The sequence below is a fragment of the Leucoraja erinacea genome, chromosome 12 (genome assembly GCF_028641065.1).
Source record: "Leucoraja erinacea ecotype New England chromosome 12, Leri_hhj_1, whole genome shotgun sequence".
In the NCBI taxonomy this organism is placed as follows: Eukaryota; Metazoa; Chordata; class Chondrichthyes; order Rajiformes; family Rajidae; genus Leucoraja; species Leucoraja erinaceus.
The window spans coordinates 4,640,024-4,665,918 of NC_073388.1; the positions used below are offsets into that span (position 1 = coordinate 4,640,024).

The window sequence follows — 25,895 nt, forward strand, 5'->3', positions numbered from 1 at the left end:
AACTGGCATCTTTATTACAAGATTTTTTTTTAAATGTTTCAAAATAGGGAAACATCCTGTCATCAGAATTTATAATTGCTAAAACATGTTAGAGAAATTATACCAGGGAAGACCACTATGCACGTCTTGAATCCAGGCGTCTAAAAAACAAAGCTTAATTCATTTTGCTTATAATTCACTTGAACCTCAAAGGGACTTGATAAAAATTGAATTAGCTTTTTATTCACATTCATCAAAATCATTTTATCTGTACGTTGATGTTGCATGCATGCAGAATGTGATTGGACTAAAGCTGGTTGTTATTTTATTCCAAATTTTAAAAAGCCCCAATAACAGATGCAGGTTTAAATCGAAGGCAGCCACAAAATGCTGGAGTAACTGGGACATGCAGCATCTGGAGAGAAGGAACGGGCGACGTTTCTGTAAGAGACCCTTCTTCAGACTCTTTACGTAGTGCTATTTACGTAGCACTTCGAACGCAATAAAGTATTTCAATTCTTTAAATAGAGTGGATGAAAGGTGAAATTAAAACAGGAATTTCAGGGATGCTCAGCAAATTAGGAATTATCTCCTGAGTGAAACACAGAAGATAAAGCATTATGGTTTGTGACCATTTTGAAAAAGAGAAGTTGGGCCACAATGACAGCAAGATTAAAGGTTTAATTAGTGAGAGTCTCTAGGCACAGGAGCATAAAAAGCCAAAATTGGAGGCGGTGGAATCAGAGAGACAATCCCTACACTTCAGAGACATTTTGACAGGCACTTACAGCATAGAATAGAAAAATATGGATCTAATGCAGGCAAATACAATTAGTGTGTGCATGGGCAATAAGGTCAGCATGAACACAGTGGGACGAAGGGCCATTTCCGTGCTGTAAAAATCTGTGATTAATATACTGACGACATGGTGGGATAGGAGGGAGAAGTAAAAATGCAAGGGACCACGACTTATGGATGGACACTGCGTTGAGACCTGGGTGGAGGACGACAATAAGTTGTACAGAGTGAAAGAGTGGATAAGAGTAGATAGAAACGTATAAAATTATAAAAGGACAGAACAGGCTAGATGCAGGAAAAATGTTCCCAATGTTGGGGGAGTCAACTGAGATTTTTCACCCAGAGAGTTGTAAATTTGTGGAATTCCCTGCCACAGAAGGCAGCAGAGGCCAAATCACTGGATGGATTTAAGAGGGTTAGATAGAGCTCTAGGGGCTAGCGGAATCAAGGGATATGGGGAGAAGGCAGGGACGGGTTACTGATTGTGGATGATCAGCCATGATCACAATGAATGGCAGTGCTGGCTCGAAGGGCCAAATGGCCTCCTCTTGCCCCTATTTTCTGTTCTATAAGGTTTTAAAGTCATTGGAGGGTTGGTTTGGTGTGGGACAGGGGCAGAAGTCTGCAACAAGTTGGTGTTATTCCTCTTGTACTGTATGCCTCATTTTAACAGAATATGGCTTGCCTTTATGATAGCTATCTGCAAAGGCATTTAAATTAAATTATATATTTATCATCTTCTACCTGCTTCCAGCTGTTTTCCCAATGAATCTTGTTTTTTTTGTTCATATAGGTAACTACACGATTCTCTGTATTGAATCGGTACGATGGGTACCATCAAATGTCCTAAGTCACACCACTAAATTTGTTTAACCTGATAGAATGGTCCTTGGATTTGACACCAATTTAGCTGTTGTCCACTATTCATCAACATCAAAAACATTTATCAAGTTTTTTCTTCAGCACTAATCAAAGATTACTAATCCCTTTCAGTGTCCAAATCTTGTCCAGCCAGGAGCATTGTGATAAGGCAAGGGTTGAGCAATTAGTTTTGAGTCTTGGCTCAAGTACTGCTTATTTGTCACAAACTTCCACCCCTTGTCCAGACGTGGCCTTCTTTCAACACTTGATCTGAGTTTTTAATATGAGGCCAACTTAAATCCCTGTTTCCACTAGAACATCTTAACACATCTAATTTAATCTCGACATCCTATCATTTCCCAATTCATTTCTAATCTCAGAGTCCAATTTGAAGTCAGATTATTTTTTTGTATAGCACCGATTTCAACTTACACACTGGTTTAATCACCTACCTTGATCAGTCTTTCGCATTGTTCATCAAATTCTGATCAAAGATCTTGAATACAAATATCACTATTTTTATCCAGTCCCATTTTCTTTCAAATCCACCACAAAGCTTTAGATTACCTTTTCTAACATTTCCTTTCATTATATTTTTTGTTCATCTACAATCAGAGTCATACAGCGTGGAAACAGGCCCTTCGGGCCAGCTTGCCCACAACGACCAACATACCCCTTCACACTAGTCCCACCTGCCTGCGTTTGGCCCATGTCTCTCTAAGCCTGTCCCATTGAGAGCAATCCAACTCTTATTTACAGCAGAGGACAACATCTCAAGGTGTTGCGCAGTAGTTGGCAGCGGGGTTTGATAAACAAATATTGAGCCAGATGAGGTTAGATGAGGGAAAAACAATGGTTAAACTAGGCTAAAAGGAATTCTTCAGAAGAGGGAACAGAGAAATTAAAATTGTGGGGAAGAATTCCTGTGTTTAGATCCATGCCAGATGAAGGCGTGACAACCAATAACAGCTATTAAATTCAACAATAATGAATAGGAGAAAATTAGAGCAACTTAAATATCTAGAATGGTTCCGAGGAGATTACAAAGATGTAAATTACCAAACACAGAGGAACTGGATGAATAGAACAGCCATGATTGAATGGCGGAGTTGTCTTGATGGGCCAAATTGTCCAATTCTGCTCCTGCGACTTATGAACAGGATTTGTTGCAAGTTAGGACCTAACCAGAATTTGGGATGATTGTAAGTTCAAGTAAAGCAGAACAAAGAACCAGGAATGTATCAAAATCGTCATCTCAAGATAATAGGCTAAATCACACTGGCTGTGGTCAGCAGTTCAGGAGGAAATGCCAATATTCAACGGCTATGTACTGAACTTCTGTGGAACCAATTATCCTGGGACATGGTGACTGAGTGACTGCTGCAGGTTTTGATCACTCCTTTCCCATTGCCGGACATCACATGGTGTAGGATCAGATTCTCTGTTCATTTTTATAATCATTCTTTGCTTTGAGATGAGGAAAATATGGAAATCCAAAAAGAATATGTTTAGTTTAGTTTTTTGGGGGGGATTAATTTAGAGATACAGCGCGAAAAACAGGCCCTTCGGCCCACCGGGTCTGTGCCGACCTGCAATCTCCACACATTAACACTATCCTACACACAATGGGGACAATTTTTACATTTACCAAGCCAACTTACCTACAGACCTGTACATCTCTGGAGTCTTTTAAACTTTTTGGATATTTTTTAATAGGGTTTTTTTCCTTAAATTTGCACACTTAATGCTGCAAAATTCAAGATATGTGATCTGTTAATATATCTTAATTGCTTTGGCAGGAGGCAAAGCTCCAATACCAAGACAGGGTCCTGTCACTACAGGGCCATAAGGGATAAGAGTAGAATTAGGCCATTCGGCCCATCAAGTCTACCCGCCATTCAATTATCGCTGATCTATCTCTCCCTCCTAAACCCATTCTCCTGCCTTTTCCCCATAACCTCTGACACCCGTACTAATCAAGTTGGGCAGCACGGTGGCGCAGCGGTAGAGTTGCTGCCTTACAGCGCCAGACACCTGGGTTCGATCCTGATTACGGTGCTTGTCTGTACGGCAGTGGTTCCCAACGTGGGGCGTACGCCCCACAGGGGGGCAATTTGATTTTTAAGGGGGGCAATTGAGCGCGACTGAGGAGGTCTGGGTCCAAATTTTCGATTTTTATTTTTTTAGGATTTTCCATCAGGTAAACATATGTAGTTTATGTTTCAGATGTTATTTTGAGTAAATAATTTTTTTTGGGGGGTAAAAAAGGTCTTTATTGTGTAGTTATTACATAATCCAAGGTATTGGCGTTTTAAGCTTCTTCAGCTGAAACGGAGTTCACTTTTTAAATGATAAGAATTATATATCACCACATGGGGGCGGGGGGGGCATCAGGATTTTAGAGGTGATTAGGTGGGGCATGGCCAAAAAAAGGTTGGGAACCACTGCTGTACGGAGTTTGTACGGTTCTCCATGTGACCACGGGGGAATTCTCCTGGCCCTTTGGTTTCCTCCCACACTACAAAGACCTGCAGGTTTGTCGATTAGTTGGCCCATAATGTGTAGGATACAGGAGATTGTTGGTTGGCGTAGATTCAGTGGGCCGTAGGGCCTGTTTCCACACTGTATATCTAAACTAAAACTAAGTACACTACCCAAGGCCTTGTTGTTGCTGAGACTATGCTGGACATTAGTTAGTGGCAGCTCAGCTCAATTTCTGCTCTACACCCTCCCAGCTCATGCAAGTGCAGGCTGGCAAGGACTCGGGCCAAGTCCAGCTCCATTGGGTGGGAGCTTCAGTGGCAGATAAGCTGAAGATAGACCACTTCACTGATGTCAGTCTAAAACTGAGTACTTGTTCAGTTGATCTCCTTGGAATCAAATGTTACAGCGTTGAAGATGATTTAGTTGAGTTTTGAACAGATGCAATGAAAAAAAATAATGTGTGGGGAACAATTTAAAATAGGGATAAAACACAATCTTGTTAAATTCGACTGTGAGCAAATATGTCAAACAAGCAATCTGACGTTGTAGCGACAGCAACTGGGTCAAGAGGAGAAATTGAGAGGGGGAGCACAAACAAGGATGCTGGTTTACACAAATGGACACAGTGCTGGAGTAATTCAGCGGGTCAGGCAGCATCTCTGGAGAACATGAATTGGTGAGGAGTCGGGGGTTTGGAGATGAGGAGGAAATTCTTTAGTCAGAGAGTGGAGAATCTGTGGAATTCAGTGCCACTGATGGCTGGGGAGGCCAAGTCGATGGATATTTTTAAGGCAGATAGATTCTTGATTAGTACGGGTGTCAGGGATTATGGGGAGAGGGCAGGAGGATGGGGTTTGGAGGGAGGGATAGGTCAGCCATTATTGAATGGCAGAGTAGACGATGGACTGAATGGCCAAATTCTGCTCCTATCCTTTACGAACTTATGAGGGGGAGCTGGGTGATGGCATCAACATGTGAAAAACGACACCATATTTTGGACAGTAATGCCAATGAACAGTAAATAGCCGCTCAAAAAAAAGGTGTTCTCCAAGAATCTAGTGCTAGCCAAGGTACTGAGCTGGCATAGAAGTCATTGCTGGCAATGGCCTTGGCTACAACTGGACAGATAAAAAAAAAAGCAAGCCAGGCATCACCTGGAACAAGACGTGTTTACGTAGGGCTGTGGGTCAATGATAAAAACACATTGAGAAGGTTCAGGAGAAATAGATTACCTGTGTTACAATCACATATGATGGTCATTAGTGACTTTGATCAGAGCCATCACAGTACTGTGGCAGGGTTGTATATCTGAACGGACTGTTCAAAGGAGAATTCCTAGCTATGGTGGGTACAAATTTAACAGGTTACAACACATTTCAGGACTTTTGGATGTGGTAATTTTCAAGGAAGGTGGCAAACCTTTTGAGAGGTATGACAGCAGTTTGAACATTTTCCTACATTCAAGCCACTAAATAGAATCAAATTTATTTTTGTATTTGCAGTCGGCCAATCATCATCACTTTAGCCACAATTTGCTCCCTCACCAATTGTTATTAATTTTAGTAATAAATCTGAAGTGAAAGCAGTGGGAAATTCTCCACTACACCCCCCCCCCCCCCCCCACCCCAATCTGGATCAAGGGCGGTGCTGGCTCGAAGGGCCGAATGGCCTCCTCCTGCACCTATTTTCTATTTTTATTTCAAAACCAAGATAGGATAAATTATTAAAAATATACACTCTATGCTGTGATAAATAATTATTGGGTAAAGAATTAAGAGACATGGAGAAAAGAATTATCTTAAGATGATCAATAAAAAAGTTAGAACGTGGGGTGCAAGCTGGCTTTCTCCTGTATCCTTACTTTGGCATACCTTTCAACAGTGTGATTTTGGCAGCCCAAAATGCAAGGCCAAGATTGCAAAAGAGATGAATTGAGAGCAGTGCACTGCAATAAAGCTCGGCAAAATCTACTGCAGTCTGGAGTATGCAGTAAGTGCTCACCAGACAAAAGATCTTTGGACGAAATACTGTGTACTGGACAGAAGGACAAATGACATGTTAAAACACTCAAAATTAAACACCCACCGTACAAGACCAGGCCCCTATCTCACCACCCCCCACCCCACTCTGCCCAGGTGGGCTACAGTGGCTTCAAATTATTTGCCAAAATCCCCCAATTTTTCCATTATACTGGTTGAGTGAACCAATGATTGAAATTGCTGCCACAACCTCAGGAGAATGCAATTCTACATTAATTTTCAGATGGCAAATTATAAAAGAGTCAGATTTTGCAAGAAATGTTCAATAAAATTACTTGCCTCCCAATCTAAGTAATCCCCAACATCTTCAAAATTGGTAAGAAGAGACACGGAGCAAAAAAGTCGCGGTAACTCTTCCCTCGTCATTGGGGGAAAGCGACTGTCTTTAAGGGCACTGCAAGAGAAAAAATAAGAGTACTCTTTGAAACCATTACAAATTCATGCGCAGGTCCACCACTGATTTTCCTGCACCATTGGTTCCAGAGCCTTTTCTGATGATCCGTTTTGCTGGTCCAACAGAGATCACGGCCTTGGAGGGCCAAGATAGCGGAGTCGGGGGAAATGGGGAGAAGGCAGGAACGGGGTACTGATCAGCCATGATCACATTGAATGACGGTGCTGGCTCGAAGGGCCGAATGGCCTACTCCTGCACCTATTGTCTACTGCCTTTACCGGCCCGCAAAGTCGGCAGCGGAAGTCAACTATGGGAACGGATCTGCCGACTCGGAGTTCCGAGGCCGGGCCGGAGTTCCAGAGCCCCGGCCGCAGGGGGCAAATCCGACCAGCCTATTGGCACGAAAATCCCGATGAGGTCTAGATCGGCCACCTCACCCAGCCTAGGCACTACATTTCCTGTGGAGACTTCCTGTGAGGGGGGATTTTGTCTGGATTAAAATGGAGGGAGCCCGACCATCAGTTGCTGGAAAAATCGGTGGTGGACCTGTATAGATTACGTTAAAGTCTGTTGCATAACAAGACAAGTCAGCCAGTATAGTCAACTAGACCCTTCAAGTTTACCAATAACCTCCGCTTTAGCAACACACACCCACTAAATTAGAAGGCAGCCACCTAGCTCATCAACTCTATGCAAGTTTCTTCGACCTCTTCTTATCAAACAGAACTACCCCCAATTCTCACATTTGTCTTCATAAGTAAAATTCTTCATTCATGGAATAATTGTAATAAATATATTCTGCATTTTTGTCTAGGACATTTATATCCTTCCAAAACCAGAATTACTAGAATTACCAGAATAACCAGAATTAGATGCAATAATCTAGTTTGGAATCATTGATAGAACATGGACACAGGCCCTTCAGGCCCACACCAGTCATAAAAGTCAAGAGTGTTTAATTGTCATATGTCCCGAAATGCATAACAGGTTTGTAAACACAGTAAATATATAATTTAATAAACAAAAATAATCAATAAATAAACAAGAATTCTATGTTATCCCACTTTTCCATCCACTCTCTACATACTAGGGGGAATTTTGCAATGTGGGGGGGGAAAGTGGAGCACCTGGAAAAAATCCACATGGTCACTGGGAGAACGTGTAAACTCCACACGGTCAGCACCTGAAGTCGCATTTAAATCCGGGTCTCTGGCGCTGTGAGGCAGCAACTCTATTAGGTTGGCCATTGTGCTGCCTTAAGGGCCTGTCCCACTTACGATATTTTGTTTGGCGACTTGCCGGCACCCGTCATAGTCGTAAGCAGGTCGCCGAAACATGTTGAAAATCCAGCGGCGACCGCGACATGTATGGCTGTGCGTAGTGGCCCAGAGAGTCGTACCTTTTTCTGGCCGCCGCTGGATTTTCAACATTGTGAAAATTTTCGGCGACCTGCTGCTACCCGATGACGGGTGCTGGCAAGTCGCTGAAAACAAATTGCGTAAGTGGGACAAGGCCCTTAAGTTATGATACAACCAAGGCTTTATAAAGATTTAAGAATCTTACTACTTTGGAATTATGCCGCTGATTATGTTCGCCCTGCCAAAATGTATCACTTAGATGCCGCACATTTTGTGTGCCAAAAGACTGTCAGTCCAGATTGTGTCAGCTGGAAGTCTATTGCTATCATTCTCATCGCTTAAACTTCCAATCTTTGCCAAAATAGAACACATCGTCCAATAAAAATCAATTAAATGTATAATATGCACATTATGATGTATAATATGATGTATAATATGCTATCATGATGCTTACTGCAATCCGCAAAATATCTGAAATGCAATGGGTGGTAGTTATGGAATGCATAGTGGAGCATTAAGCTGGTTGCTGAGATCACAGTCACGTGACAATGTGTTTGTGCAATTCATGGTGGGGTTTTATTGAAATACACAAAGGTAATTTATTGTAACGGATAGAATATTGCTAAGGCGGCTATACTCATATTCTTCTCTGCAAAATAACACACCTGAGGGACCAATTTGTAAAATTGCTTTTGTAGAGGTGATGAGGAATGCATAGCCATCTGACTTGATTTCTGTTCTGGCGAGGGTGTTGGATAGCCATTTAAGTATATTTAAATTCATCGGGGTATCTTGGTTGGCATGGGCAAGTTGGGCCGAAGGTCCTGTTTCCATGTTCTATGACTCCAAGTAGCTCTGGCCAAGTTTCATAGATACAGGAGAGTCACAATGTATGAATAATAGACAAAGTGCCAGATTAACTGAGCGGGTCAGGCAGCATCTTTAGAGAAAAAGGATGGACGACGTTTCAGGTTGGGACACTTCTTCAGAGATGCTGCCCGACCCACTTAGTTACTCCAGCACTTTGTGTCCATCTTTAGTATAAAAACCAGCATCTGCAGTTCCTTGTTCTATTAATAACAGGGCTGTATATAAATAAAATCAATGATTTGACAGAAACAGCAAGGCTAAGAAAATATTTCACAAAGGTCATGGAACAGTTTAATAAAAATAAATCAATTTACGACTTTTGTTAGAATTTTAAGTCCATAGTTCTGACTGTCAGAACATTAATTTAATGTGTTTCAAGACACTGGAATTAGGATAATGATGGCAATTGCATCTTCTCTATGATGTTAAGATTAGGTCAGTAGACTTCACATCTTAGCTTGCCCCTCTCCCTGAAGGTATTGTTGCAGATGGAACGGAGGGGACTTGTCTCACAGCTCTTCAAAAAGCCTTTCGCGGCTGCATGGTAATCTTAAGGTTTCGCAGAAAATTCCTTTTTATTAAGTGTCTAATAGCATACAGATGACATTATTGTACCAGTGGACAGGAGAGTGACTAATACACATTCCAGTTACTAATTTAGGTGGGGTTTTTTTAAAGTTTAGTTTTAAGAGATACAGCGCGGAAACAGGCCCTTCGGCCCATCAAGTCCGCACCGACCAGCAATTCCCGCACATTAATACTATCCTACACACACTAGGGACAATTTACACTTATACCAGGCCAATTAACCTACAAACCTGTACGTCTTTGGAGTGTGGGAGGAAACCAACGATCTCAACAAAAAAAACACGCAGACACAGGGAGAACGTACAAACTCTGTACAGACAGCACCGTTATTTGGGATTGAACCCGGGACTCCGGCGCTGTAAGGCAGTAACTCTACCGCTGCGCCATCATGCCGCACATTCCATTTTGCCTTTTGTCTTTTGAACTCCAAGTAATATTTTTGCCTAGAATGTGTACAGATTCAGTACCATGTCAAACAAATCTCTTAAGAATTCTGATATTCAGTTGAACCCTAAATCCAAACAGATCATAAATAGTTTAAAGATTAGGATTGAAATTGATTTTCTAAAGCAGCACAATTGTTGAGTTAACCTCAGAGCAACAATTCAAATGAAATAGACTCATGATCACCAATCAAAATGATCCTCTCATATTCAATATCGAAAATGTAGTCTTTAAAACACACAGCTCATAGAATTTTGACGATCAAGTTGCTTTCCTGGCCTTTCACCACAATAGCCACTTTATTCCAAGTTTTGATATCATTGCTAATTAGTAAGGATCGTCTCCCTTTTAACAATCCTGTATAATAGATAGATAGATAGATAGCCTTTTATTGTCATTCAGACTTAGTCTGAACGAAATTGCAGCAGTCATACATATAATACAATACAATAAAACAACAATAAACACACATTAACATCCACCACAGTGAGTCCACCCACAAAAAGTCCGCAGTCTCTTCCCTCCTCTTCTCCCTCTGCGCTGGGGCGATACCCCCCCCCCCCCCCCCCGGGCGATGTTAAGAACAGTCCCGCGGCCCAAACACCGCGGCCCGGGGTGGTTGAAACTGCCGCCCACCAGTCCTGCAGAAACCGCTGCCGGCCCCCGGCCGAACCCCGGACTCAGGCCACCGCCGCCAGAACACCGTCCCAGCCACCCTCACGTGAGTATTGTGCCGTCTTCAGCCTCGGGCTGGGCCGCCCTGACTTGGGCGCCGAACCTCCCCATTACATTAGGGTGTCCACATTTCAGCCAAACATTAGGGTGTCCACATTTCAGCTTTATCCTTTGGAATGACAAGCCACAAACAGAATAGCAATCCCAATTTACTGCCCAAAACCTTCTTCCTCAAACCGCTAAAATAATTTGAAGTAATTTGGGGTGGTCACGGTGGCGCAGCGGTAGAATTGCTGCCTTACAGCGAATGCAGCGCCGGAGCCCCGGGTTCGATCCTGACTACGGGTGCTGTCTGTACGAAGTTTGTACGTTCTCCCCGTGACCTGCGCATGTTTTCTCCGAGATCTTCGTTTTCCTCCCACACTCCAAAGACGTACAGGTTTGTAGGTTAATTGGCTTGGTAAATGTAAAAATTGTCCATAGCGGGTGTAGGATAGTGTTAATGTGCAGGGATCGCTGGTCGGCGCGGATCCGGTGGGCCAAAGGGCCTGTTTCCACGTTGTATCTTTAAAACTAAAAAAAAAACAAATAAAAATCTAGAAATATTCTGCCAAACTTCCGTAAAAGTATTGCCCAATGCCCCTTTTGTCAGGTTGCACAATAAGGAGCTCATTTGTAAGTCATGAAAGTCAGCACCTTCAAATCCTTCAAGACCCGCTACATCCCTCCCACTTACAACATTTCATGCCTACATGTGTGGCATCCATTTGGGATACAGCAGAATGAACAGAATTGGGAGGGGAAAGTTCTTTGTTCCCAAGAGATTCCACTTATTTGGAGCCAAGGAGAGGGTGTGGAAGAGTTATCCAGGATGCTGCTTGAAATAGGAGGATATCAGTTGGACAAACTTGTTTTCTTTAGAGTGCCGGAGGCAGAGGGAGGACCTAAGATGTTGATAAAAATTATGATGCAGAGATAGGCTAGACCTCAGAATCTGTATGATATCACTCAAGGAGACCAGGCACAGGTTCCAAGTCAGAATAATCCAAAGATAGACAAAATGCTGGAGTAAATCAGACGGTCTAGCAGCATCTCTGGAGAAAATGGATGGATGATGTTTTGGATCCCAGCCTGAAAATAAGATGCTTTCCAAGACGCTGCCTGACCCGCTGAGTTATTCCAGTATTTTGAGTCTAGCCTTGGTATAAACTAGCATGTTGCCCTTTTTAATTAAAATCACCCAAACTAATTTCGCCACTCAATACATGTGGAAGCAATTTGGCACTACTCAAAAACATTTTTTTGTTCATTTAAATTCATCTTCACAGCATAATGAGAACATTATGCATACAGCAGCTGGTCCAGAGTGGTACTGATTAAATTTAATTATCTGAATTATACTCATTTTGTACAACCAGTGTAATAACTAATAGACAATGTTTACAGTTGAACACTTGTGGAATTTTACAGAACAAAAGCTAGGAGGACAGTTTTTAACTGAGCTTCAATCTGATTAAATTTTTACTGCCACAGACAATAAAATATTCAAGAGAGGGAAGTAAAAAACAAACTGACAATTGGCTCAAATGTATTCCCAGGTTTTCACTCAATGCCTGGATCCAGAGCAACATCTGTGATCTGTAAAAGATGTGTCATTCCCTTCCATTCTCCCTAACTTATTTTTCCCCAAACGATACTTTTCATCACTCTTTAAATTTCTTGGCTATGTGACACGCTATCACCCATAACTAGCAGTGGCATTTAAAAGTAGATCATCCTCTACTCACAGCATTTAACATGAAAAGAGTTGCACTTCTGTGTTTGAAATCCACCGAGGAAATGCCTGATCCACCGAAAACAGCTCCTAAGAAGGGCGCAAAGAAAGCTTTGCCGAAATCTGCAGGCAAAGGGGGCAAGAAGCGCAAGAGGTCTAGGAAGGAGAGTTACGCCATCTACATCTACAAAGCGATGAAGCAGGTTCACCAGGATACCGGCTTCTCCTCCAAGGCCATGGGTATCATGAACTCGTTCATGAACAATAATTTTGAGTGTTTCGCGGGCGAGGCTTCCCGCCTGGCGCATTAAAACAAGCGGGCGGCCATCAGCTCCCGAGAGATTCAGACCACCGTGTGCCTGCTTCTTCCCGGGGAGCTGGCCAAGCACGCCTTGTCGGAAGGGACAAAGGCGATGACCAAGTACACTAGTTCCAAATAAAGATCCACACATTGTTGAAAAAACACCAAATTAAGATGTTATATTCCACCACAGTTGAAATTATTTGCATTGTAAAATTACACCAATTCTACAGTATGCAAGCATGTCAGGGGAATGTAGAAACAAGGAACTGCAGATGTTGGTTTATACCAAAGATAGACATAAAGTGCTGGAGTAACTCAGCGGGTCAGGCAGCATCTCGAGAGAAAAAGGATGTGTGACGTTTCATCCTGATCCGAAACGTCACGTACTCCCTTTTCACCGGAGATGCTGCCTGACCCGCCGAGTTACTCCAGCACTTTGTGTCTTCTTTTGTAACATGCAGAAATCGAGGTGCATTTATAATTGATGGAATATCAGAAATTACAATGGACAAGATTATTGAGCATCGATATTTTGATGCCTCGAAAACAAATTTAATTTGCACGAAGCAAGCAAAATGTGCACAATAGGCAGTTTACTTAAAATAAAGACACTGCAGATTTTCACCAAGTATTCCTTTTAAAACGCAATCTTACTTTTTGAACTGTGGAAGAAGCTTCACTTTAAAATTCATACTCAGCTTTGTGCGGGCCAGCACAAAATATTAACAGAACTCCAGAATGAAATTTGAACTATAAATGGTGCCGTGCAAAATGGTAACAGGAGACTGGTCATCGTCAAGCTCTCTTTCAAAAGAGACAGCAGCCGATGACTATTCCTTTCTCCAAACGCTTCAAGCCAAAAAGCAGGCACAGAGCCCAACTCCAAGCTATGAGCAGGCTACTCAACAAATACTAAAATGAAAAAAACATTCTCTATTTACTCACAGAACTATGGTGCATATACATCAAATTCAGCAGATTAACCCAATACCCTTCGCCACTTCATTCCAAATTTATGAAAAAGGATCAAACCAACAAAGCCAACAGGCTGCAAAAGTGATCAAATTATAAGTTCAGAACAATCTTTTACAAATGACTACAGATTCTTCAGGAACCTTCAAGCCAATTAAACTACAAACCCACACGTCTTTGAGATGTGGAAGGAAACCGGATCACCTGGAGAAAACCTATGCTGGTCACGGGGAGAACATAGAAAATAGGTGCAGGAGTAGGCAATTCGGCCCTTCAATGGCTGTAGAATTGGTGCAATATGATCAAAATCAGTACCTTGTTCTGGCTTTTTCCCCATATCCCTTTGCCCTGAGAGCTAAATCTAACTCTTTCTTGAAAACATCCAGTGAATTGGCCTCCACTGCATTCTGTGGCAGAGAATTCCACGTACAAACTCCACACAAACAGCACCCGAGGTTGGGATCTAACCTGGGTCTCTGGTGTTGGGAAGCAGCAGCTGCAGCAGATGCGCCAATGTACTGCCCTAAACGTTGTCACTAATAAGCCGGTTCAATCTTAACATTCATACATCCATCAGACATTTTAGGAGCGAGATCGGTCACAGACTTTAAAAAGCAGGAAAATGTGAGGAAAATATTAATTTTACAACAACAATTGATCTTGCAATTACACACGTCATCAAGACTTTTCATATGCTCATTCATCTATCTTCTCCTTGTGTTTCTCCTCATTGTAGTTGTGAAGATTTAGGATTTAATGCTGGCTCCACGTTTAGGATAAGAGTGAAATACAAAATTACTAATGAAGTTCCAGGAAGGAGCACACACACACACACACAATTATAAATAGCAATCGTTTTCAAGTGCTGCTTTCCATCTTTAGTTAGTTCAAAGATGCTGCTCAGAAACAGGCCCTTCGACCCACTGAGTCCGTACCAACCAACGATCCCCGCACATCAATACTATCCTACGCACACGAGGGATAATTTACAATTATACCAAGCCAATTAGCCGACGAACTTGCACGTCTTTGGAGTGTGGGTGGATACCGGAGATCCCGGAGCACACCCACGCAGGTGATGGTACAAACTCTGTACAGACAGCACCTGTAGTCAGGATCGAACATGGGTTTCTGTCATTACAAGGCAGCAATTCTACCGCTGTGCCACCTTGCTGCCCTGTAGAGACACTGCTGAGCAAGTCAGCTTATCTATCAGCCGTGGCATTGAATGCAATATTTTCCTACTCAACATACAATCCAATACGGTTTTATTCGTCACATTGCACATAAAGTGCAAGTGAATGGTCTATAATGTGCCACTTTTGGATGCAGAGTCACTCCGCAAACTTCAGATAGAGGAAGGGAATACAGTTAAAGCATGTCGGGTGAAAGCAAGGAGGAGTTATGAGGAAAAACATAAAACCAATACTTTCCACTGTTTTCTCCAAGTACAGTTTACTCCACATTGTTTCATGCTCATTACAATTACAATCACAGAATGAATTAACTGCAAAGGTCAAGACAAATGATTTTGGACACAATTGCATTACTTTCAATATTCCAGCACAGTACATGAGCCAAAGCTCAGTTAGATATTGGCTGCTAGTCAATTATCCAAATGTAAATACATTATATAGACACAAAATGCTGGAGTAACTCAGCGGGACAGGCAGCATCTCTGGAGAGAAGGAATGGGTGATGTTTCGGGACTGAAGAAAGGTCTTGACCCGAAACGTCACCCATTCCTTCTCTACAGAGATGCTGCCTGTCCCGCTGAGTTGCTCCAGCATTTTGCATCTACCTTTGGTTTAAACCAACATCAGGTAGCGGTGAGGGCCGGCGGTGGCAGCAGCAGATGTGGCTTGAAAGTAGATGGGGGGGGGGGTGTCAGCAGCCAGACCTGGTGAGGGCCCAGCCTGGCAGTGAAGGTCGGTACGTCTGTCCGCCACGACCGAATTCCATTACATAAAGAGGTCCATAATACCGGCACGGTGGCGCAGCGGTAGAGTTGCTGCCTTACAGACCTGGAGATCCGGGTTCGATCCTGAGTACGGGTGCTGTCTGTACGGAGTTTGTCCGTTCTCCCCGTGACCTGCGCGGGTTTTCTCCGAGATCTTCGGTTTCCTCCCACACTCCAAAGACGTACAGGTATGTAGGTTAATTGGCTTGGTGTATGTTTAAAAATTGGTGTGTGTGCGCGTGTGTGTGGAGTAGCGTTACTGTGCAGGATCCCTGGTCAGCGCGGACCCGGTGGGCCGATGTGCCTGTTTCTGCGCGCAGTATCTCTAAACTAAAAAAAAAACGAAACTAAACTATATTTGACTGTATTTAGCATTAGTTGCTATTCATTGCCAAAGGCCCTGTCCCACACACGCAATTTTTTTCGGCGACTTGCCGGCATCCGTCATGGTCGCAACAGGTTGTCGAAAACAGGTTGAAAATCCAGCGGCGACCAGAAAAAGGTACGACTCTTTGGGCGACTACTCGCGACCATACAGGCGTCACCCTGCGACATGCCGCTGGATTTTCAACGTGTTGAAAATGTTCGACAAACTGCTGTGACTGTGGCGGGTGCCGGCAAGTCACCAAAAATAAAAATTGCATAAGTGGGACAGGCCCTTAAAGCACACCCAATAGGAAAACAAAATGGTAACTAGAACCTATCTTTAAAAGTGCAACATACTTTAGTCATTATGGTGGAAAATGTTTTTTTAATGACTCAAGTGACCTGCTTGACAGCCCTCCAAACAGTTGGCTCGCTTCAGAAATTAAAAATAGTAATTCAATTTTACAAAAAGCACATGTTAAGTGGGGACACATGAATAAAACATTTAGTATACATCTCCAATGTACAAGCTGAAGATATTTTCTGCAATTAGTTGGATCAAAATGAAAGTCAAGTTGAAATTTGACTGAAAACCTACTTAATGATCAGACTGCAGAACCACATCAATATTTTTCAGCTAAAGGTCCACGATATGCTGCAATGAAAAATGATTTATTATGCTAGAATTAAGCCCAAGGTTTAAACAACAGAGGCAAAGCACTTATTGGTGCACAAAAATCAGGTGCAGAGCCTGTTCATATTGCAAGTAGAGAACAAATAAAGGGCTTAGGGTTTTCATTTTCTGTAAATCCTATCAATAACACATGAATCACAGTATAATTTCAATTAGGTTCAACCTTTATAGAAGTTTTCCATTACATCCAATTCAAAGGTTACCAACATTCCCGCCCCATGTGAGGAAATATTATACAATAAAATTGCTCAAATGATAAGTTCTTAAGGAACTTATGTTAAGTTGCAAGAGAAGGACTTGGATACATAGGCCACAAATTAATAAAGAACACACACACACACACACACACACACAAAGGAGAACAGATGGCTTGTTATAACATGGAGATGTTGATGTAAATACGCATAGCTTTATTTGCTTTGAAGCGGCTATAACTGTCAGAGGTTGTATTTGGTTTAGGTTGGTGTTTAGAATGGAGGTTGTTAATGGGATCTTTCTCCAGGACATGGGCACCATTCTTCTTCCTTTGTGACACATCTCTGAGCTCGGCTGTGCCATGAAGGGGATTTATGGTAGTCTATATTGGGTTGTAGGCACCAAGGGTAGATACTAGTCTGTGAGATGGTTTGTGCTGTTTAAATGTATTTATGTTGAGATAAAAGATAAGGCATGGGTGATGGTTGTGTGACCTTTGCAAAAGGGTTTCTTATGGTTATAGAAAACTGATGAAATAACTCTGTTTTGATAATCTTTAATTTGTTGTGTGGAATGCTTTTAGTGAAGAGGCCTTACATTCCTTTCCTCCAGAGATGAGCAAGGGGGAGGTTAATACAGAATGAAATTAGACCCGAGCTTGGGAAGAAGCAATCAAGTGTGACAATTAGGGGCCTTTATGTGCTTGGAGTTGGGAATTGTGTGATTAGAAATAACTTAAGTCTTTACCACTTTGTAAGAATGGGGCAAAACTCATATTTAATCTTTGTAATCCATAAGTAACTGTATTTTAACTATGTAGTTGTAAGGAAATTAATTGTGAAGTGTATTGTGTTTAATTACGATTGTAAGTTTAAAGACTTTGTTTAAATCTGAAGTTTTAGAAATAACTCCAAAAGTGAAAATATGTTTTGTGTGTATGTGTTGTGTGATTGCTGTATGATGTGTATATTCTGAGAAGTGTTCTTTGAGAATTCGTTTTAGATCTGTGGTTTTATTTTATTGAAATAAAATGATTTTGAACAAAGAGGTTGAAGAAACCACAGAGGGGTAGAAGGTTGTAAAGGGGCCGGAAAAGGGAAAATCATGTGACTATACATATTGTCAATCAATGGAAAGGATTTAGTTGATTGGTTGATGCAAATAAGTTAAATGTACGGTAAACCATAATGATTGTTAATAGTTTGCTACTCCTTTTGTACCATCCTTGTCTATTACCTATATAATGTGTTACATTTATACCAAAGTCAGTAGTTCTTTCGACCTGCTCCAGAGTTTCTAACTGTGTTGGAAGGTTTAAAGAATTATCCAGCGCTGTCAGAATAAAGAATTGATTTTAGCAGCAATGGTTTGAATCAAGTTTTCTTGAATAGGGCTGACAAAAGAACTCAGTTTAACACATGCGCCTTGTTCTTCATAGTGTTTTCAAACCGGAACTGGAAATGCTCACTTTTATAGCTGTTCGTTATAAATCGAGTCAGCATGACATGACAAATATCAAAACCAGCATTAACAATGGGTCAGTGAAAACTGCTTTGGTGTGATCACCAACGGTGATGAAACAAAATACAAAGCGGAGGTGCAGAACCTGGTGGACTGGTGCGCACGTAACAACTTGTCACTAAACACCTCCAAGACCAAGGAGCTGATTATTGACTTCAGGAGGTCACATAATGGAGAATACGCCCCAATCTCCATTTACGGGGACAGTGTGGAGAGAGTATCCAGCTTTAAGATTCTGGGCACTCACATTTCAGAGGACCACACATGGTCCACCAACACCGCTGCGCTGGTCAAGAAGGCACAGCAACGTCTGTTCTTCCTGAGAACATTAAAAAAGACTGGTCTGCCCCAACAGCTGCTGACAGCGTTCTACTGCTGCACCACAGAGAGCATATTAACGCATGGCATCTCTGTGTGGTATTTCAGCTGCACGGAGGCGGAGAGGAGAGCTCTTCAGCGCGTCGTCCACAGAGCGCAGAAGATTATTGGGACACAGCTACCAGACTTGGAGGGCATCTACCACACACGGTGCCTCAGGAAGGCCGTCAGCATCCATAAAGACTCCTCACACCCTTGTAATGGACTGTTCGAACTACTTCCCTCCGGCAGACGTTACAAGGCCTTCTACGCCCGAACCTCCAGACTCAGGAACAGCTTCATTCCCAGAGCTATAGCGGCTCTGAACCGGTCCTGCTGAGTGCCCCCCATCCCCATGGACTGTCTCCCTCGGATGGTCACGTCGCACAGACACATCTGCACTTTAGTCTGTTTGAACTGTTTTGACTATTTTACTGTTCTTTTTACAATCCATGTTCTCGGGGTATCTATATCCAAATTTTATTAGTTATTTATGTTATGACATCGGATGGAAGCTGCACACCAAATCTCGTTGTGCTTATGTGCAATGACAATAAAATATATTATTATTATTATTATTATACTAAACACGGGAGTACAGTCTTATTCACTTTGTTCCGCAACACTACTGACTGGTGGCTTATCAACATGTGAACCACCAATATGCTCAAGGCATTTAAAAAGATTTTAGTTTAAAGATAAACAATTTGTAATATTTTTTAAACTGAGATTTAGTTTAGATACAGAATAAACACACACACACACGCACGCACACCAGGGCAAGCGGGGGGAGCGCTGTCTGAAATTCACACGGTGCAAAGTCACGGTCATACAGTAAGGTTAAGAGGGCTAGCACAGTGTTCGGTAAACCCTTTAAAAGAGGGGGGCGGGGGGAGAAGGAGTGCAACACTTTTAAGAAACCACACAACTTTTAATAAGCCAGAGATACACAGCTGTGAAGTTTGGCGGGCATTTAACATTATCGGTCGGTTATCCTTGGTTCTGAAAACTACTGCTTACGGTTTTTTTCCCCATGAGCCAATTAAAATGCCCGGTCAGCAAAGGCGATTAACTAAAACTACCTACTACTACCTCGACTACCTACCCACAACTACATGGCGACCCCACCACCACTGCACCTACCACTACTGGATTTTCAATTTTCTCCATGGCGACCAATTTTTGGTCGCAGAAACATTTTCAACATGTTGGAAAATTTGTGGCGACCATGAAGGGGACTCACCAGAGACCACCAGCGAACATGTGGCGAGCGCAGAGTCTCCTGCACTCGCTTAAAAAGTCGCCTAAGTGGGACAAGCCCATTAGATTTAGCTCTTAGGGCTAAAGGATCAAGGGATATGGGGAAAAGGCAGTAACGGGGTACCGATTTTTGATGATCAGCCGAAATCATATTGAATGGTGGTGCTGGCTCAAAGGGCCGAATGGCTTACTTCTGCACCTATTTTTCTATGTTTCGATGTTTTTCTATGTTTCTATGACAAGCTATATTAAAAAGCAGGTTTCCTCGCACTTAAGACATTATAATTTGATGGGAAAGAAAATTGTGGTAGTTCAAAGCAGATATTCCCAATGCTCACAAGGTCTCTGATGGAAGTGGTTCTCATTTTTAAAGAGCTCAGGATTTCAGACAAAGTCCTGGAGAACCCAGCGGATCAACCAGCATCTTTTTAGTTTAGTTTAGTTTAGAGATTCAGCGTGGAAACAGGCCCTTCGGCCCACCGAGTCTGCACCGACTTGCGATCCCCGCACACTTAGCACTATCCGACACACATTGGGGACAATTTACAATTTTACTAAGCCAATTAACCTACAAACCTGTCCTGTCTTTGGAGTGTGGGAGGAAACCGGGAGCACCTCCGGAATAAACCCACGCAGGTCACAGGGGGAACATACAAACTCTGCACAGACAGCACCTGTAGTCAGGATGGAGCTCGGGTCTCTGGCGCTGTAAGGCAACACCTCTACCGCTGCGGCACCGTGCAGCCTCTCTGGAGAACAATGGTAGGAGGCGTTTCTTGTATCCACAAATATTTCAACGATGTTTTGAAAGTTAAGGATTAAGCTACAATGGATGGGGAATGACCATTTACTTTAGTGTGGAGCAGATGGCAATAGGGTGATGTCAAATGGTCGAATAGAGACTAAGGGAGAGGCTTAAGAGATTTTATTTTCTACAAATGCAGAATGATGGAACATGCAATTACTCCACAGAAATTTAACAATTACAGTTCACTTGTTTTTTTTGCTTGTATCAGAACTGGCCATTTTATAATGTTATGCATTTGTAACATGTTTTATCCTCTACACTCACTGCCCAATCTGCTGGCCTATAGTTCAGACCAGCATTTTGCAGCTTTATGCATCCCTTTGTATCCTCTGATTGCCTTCATAAATCTATCAATAGCTTATCGCCGTGCCAACCTTAGCTCACCTCTTTGCAGATAGATATTCCTCCTGTCCTACCCATCCTTCTCCAAAAAGGAACAAACTTATTTGCCCTTTCTCGGTTCTGATGAAGCGTCTTTGACCCAAAACATGAACTGTTTCTCTCGTCACAGATGCGGCCTGACCTGCTGAGTGTTTCCAGCGCTGATTTTGCAGCGTTTGCAACTTTAATGTTAATTTTTAAGTAAGATTTCATAAGTAGTGGTTTGAAGGATGCAATAAACCGCATGCACCCTTTCACCTTCCCTATTTTAGTAATTCAAAGTTATTTTTTTTTCTTCTTTGAAAGCTTCTAACCTATGCAATCTTTTGTCCCTTTGGTTAAGCCAACCCTTTCCTTTTGTTGGGAAGGGAATTTGCGACTGCAGATGCGATGCCTGGTGACAAGAGGCGAGAAATGCAGTCCTAGACCGAACTGTCACCCGAGTAAAGCCACATCCATTGTATCAAAATGCTGACATGACAGTAAAAAGACCCTTGTTCCTATAATACATTTCATGACCTCAGCATGGTCCCAATGCTTTAGAAAGAGACATTCAATGTCAAAAACATTTACTATAATTGTAAAAGCACAAAAAATATTCATGGAAGTTCATAGGTTAGGAAGAACTCCTTGGAGAAACCTTTTTTTTTTTAAAAGAGCTATAAGAATTTTCTATGATAGACAATAGACAATAGGTGCAGGAGTAGGCCAATTGGTCCTTCGAGCCAGCACCGCCATTCAAATATGATCATGGCTGATATGGACATTACTGCCTATCTCCAATTATTTTTGAGAATTTATTGATAAAACACTGAACCAAAACATTCCTTCTGATGAAGGTACTTCCACATTGGAATTGGATAGAAGGTTTACATTACACAGGATATAGACTGAGTGACAATGAGAGAACAGTGGCACATTTTAAATGAAGATACGGGTTTATTATTGCCATGTGTATGTGGCAATAGTGAAAAACTTCTTGTTATCCAGTCAAATCATTCTGAGTATAGTCAAACATTACGTAAGCACAGCACACAATGAAAAGATAAAAATGGCTGTGTGAATATAGTTAAAGAAGGAACTGGAGATGCTGGAAAATCGAAGGTTGACAAAAATGCTGGAGAAACTCAGCGGGTGAGGCAGCATCTATGGAGCGAAAGAAATAGGTGAACGTTTCGGGCCTGCCCGAAACGTTGCCCATTTCCTTCGCTCCATAGATGCTGCCTCACCCGCTGAGTTTCTCCAGCATTTTTGTCTACCTGTGTGAATATAGTGTCCGTTTATTACATTACAGTTAGAGAAAGTGCAGGTGACAAAAAAAGTGCTGGGTCCACAACGAGGTAGCTTGGGAGATTAGGACTACGCTTTACGTTGTGTATTTCAGACTCTTGTGACCTTCAGTAGTCTGGTGACAGCAGGGAAGCAGATGTTCTTGAATTTGGTGGTATGTGCTTTCGAGCTTTGGCAATGTTCTGGATTTTACAGGAGAGGGAAGAGGAAATGACCAAGGTGAAAATGGTCTTTGATTATTTTGGCTGCTTTCTCGAAGCATCACACGGGAGGGCTGGTCACCAACGCAATATTCTACCTCTCCACCAATTCCAATATTGCTCGCCAGTGGGGGGGGTTGCTTTCTTTTGTGCTAGTACGGGTGTTGCGGGCTGAAGGTACTGGCTTCCAGAGGGCTAGTATATAGACATTGTGGGCCGAATGGATTATTGGGCTGGCAGCCAACTGTTGCAACGATTTTAAAAGCCAAGCCAAGGCAAACAATTAGGCTGCAGCCAACTAACAACCAAAATTCATTTTGTGAACACAAACTTTAAAAAAAGGCGAGGCAAACAATTGGGCAGTAACCACCTTACAGCCGCATCGAGGCGACTCACCGTGGAGTAGACGTGCAGTCAGTGTTATTCGCAGCTTAGAGCCGTGATCCACTCGCTTCCTGGGTCTGGCAGAGACTGAGTGAGGGCCTACACTTCCGGGTTTTATAGTCCCTCTTCCCTGCCGCCAGCGGGGGCAGCAGAGAGAATGGTGATTGTTTAAAAAACATTAATATATCTCTGATTTTTCATCGATGAGAAAAATCGTCCGGTCCCGGAAGGCAGAGGGGGGCTCTGATCAAGGTGGCCAAAAATGACGACCATAGGTGGCGGCGTTCTCTCGGAAATCGCAGCACAGTGGGTCAAAAGCGGTCAAGATCAGACTTTTAGTAATATAGATGGAAGTGGGGGTGGAGGGGGTGTACTGTGGCGGGAGGCTGGGGGGTGTGATGGCTGGGCTACATCCACAACTCCCTGCATTTTCTTGCAGTCTTGGGCAAGAAATGTTTCCTAACCAATCTCCGACTCAACCTGATACAAGGAGCCTGTAGGAGTTTGGTAAGAATTGTTGGGAGAATTTCCTTAGTCATCTGAGGGAGTAGAGGCACTGGTGCGTTATCTTGGCTGTGGCTTCAGTGTGGTTGGGCCATAATAAATTGTTGGTGAAATGTATGCCTTGGAACTTGATGTTCTCGACCACCTTCACTTTGGTATCCCCGGGCCAAGTTTGCCCACTCCACCACGTTTGCTCAAGTCAATAACCTCCATCTTCACCGTGCTGAAGGTGGTGTGAGCTGGATGAGAACTGCACATGATGCAGTGTTAGTTTGCTTGGTGTCTCAATTCTCCTTTATGCCCACGGTTGCAAGTTTGGAATATCTTGTCAGGGCCAGCTTGCTGGGTGGCTACGCAGCATTTTATACAAGATACACAGCAGATCTGTTTTTTTTTTAAATACGTAGCAGAGATTTCCTTCGAGTTGGCTATTTTAAAATTGGGGCACTTTGTCTTCGTTCAAAATGACAGCCATCGCCTTGTTGAAAATAAAAGGATATTGCAGAGCACAAGATTGATGTGGAGCCATGCGCAACTGCATAGGCTTGAACCTTGAACCAACTCGGTAATAAGGAAGTCAAATACAATGCTATCATTTATTTTGAGAGGGCTAAAATACAAAACAGTGATGTAATGTTGAGGCCTTATAAGGCACTGGTCTAACCGCAGTTGGAGTACTGTGAACAGTTTTGGGCCCCATATCTGAAGAATGATGTGCTGGTGTTGGAGAGGAGGTTTATGAGAATGATCCCAGGAATGAGTGAGTTAACATATGATGAGACTTTGATAGCTCTGGGCCTGTACTCGCTGGAGTTTAGAAGGATGCGGGGGACTTAATTGAAATTTACTGAATAGTGAAAGGCCTGGATAGGGTGAACGAGGAGAGGATGTTTCCACTAGTGGGAGAGTCCAGGATCAGAGGCTACAGCCTCAGAATAAAAGGATATGTCTTTAGAAAGGACATGAGGATGGATTTCTTTAGTCGGGGGGGGGGGGGGGGGGGGGGGGTGAATCTGTGGAGTCAATGGATATTTTAAAGGTGGAGATTGACAGATTTTAAGAATAAGGGGAATTTAGAACAGAGATGAGGAAACACTTTTTCCACACAAAGAGTTGTGAGTGTGGAATTCTCTGCCTCAGAGGCCGGTGGAGGCCAGTTCTCTGGAAACTTTCAAGAGAGAGCTAGATAGGGCTCTTAAAGATAGCGGAGTCAGGGGATATGGGGAGAAGGCAGGAATGGGGTACTGATTGGGGATGATCAGCCATGATCACATCGAATGACGGTGCTGACTCGAAGGGTCGAATGGCCTTCTCCTGCACCTATTGTCTTGATTGGTAAGGGTGTCAGGGGTTATGGGGAGCAGGCAGGAGAATGGGGTTGAGAAGGAAAGATAGATCAACCATGATTGAATGGCAGAGATGGGCTTAAATAGCCTAATTCTGCTCCTAGAACTTATGAAAAGCGACCAGGCGGCATCTGTCGAGGGAATGGATAGACAACATTTTGGCTCAGGATCCTTTGTCAGAATGATGTTTCTTGTTTCTTGGTCCTCCAAAATATTCCAAATTGAATTTAAACTGGATGTGTGTTTTCAATGCATAGCTTGGCAATGAAACAACCTAGAAACTTGAAATACGGCATGCAAGTCATGTTTAGCTTAATAGCCCTGTCCCACAGTATGAGTGCATTCCAAGAGCACTCACGAGTTTAAAAAAAATCAAACTCGTGGTAATTGAATTGAATTGAATCCTTTATTTGTCATTCAGACCTTTTGGTCTGAACAAAATGTCGTTGCCTGCAGCCATACATGTAATAATAAACATCATACAATAAACACAAATTAACATCCACCACAGTGAGTTCACCAAGCACCTCCTCACTGTGATGGAGGCAAAAGTCTTAGGGTTGCTGTCTCTTCCCTCCTCTTCTCCCTCTGCGCTGAGGCGATACCCCACCGGGCGATGGTATGTCAGTCCCGCGGTTCAAGCTCCGCGGCCCAGGGGTGGTCGAAGCTGCCGTGTCCAGTCCAGCGGACGCAGTTGTTGCCACGGGAGCTCCGGAAAACAGGCATCAACCTGTTACCCGCGAGCTACCGATGATGTCATCCACTGGCCCGCAGCCGAGCCCCAGATTCAGGTCGCCGCCGCCAGAACGCCACCTCAGCCACCGGAGCACCGTCTCCGCCCCGCACCGGGCCGCCCCCACGGGAGCGTCTCAGCCCCGCACCGGGCCGTCCACACGGGAGCGTCTCAGCCGGGCCGTCCACACGGGAGCGTCTCAGCCCCGCACCGGGCCGTCCACACGGGAGCGTCTCAGCCCCGCACCGGGCCGTCCACACGGGAGCGTCTCACCCCCGCACCGGGCCGTCCACACGGGAGCGTCTCAGCCCCGCACCGGGCCGTCCACACGGGAGCGTCTCAGCCCCGCACCGGGC

At 43.2% G+C, this 25,895-nt stretch overlaps 1 protein-coding gene across 1 annotated transcript in view; it reads right to left on the reverse strand.

Moving 5' to 3' along the window:
* Positions 1-25,895, reverse strand: part of LOC129702015 (nuclear protein AMMECR1-like) — a 108,845-nt gene that overhangs the window by 28,526 nt on the left and 54,424 nt on the right. Inside the window, 1 exon segment of the mRNA XM_055643502.1 lies at positions 6,441-6,555. Within this exon segment, the coding sequence (XP_055499477.1) occupies positions 6,441-6,555 (115 nt within the window).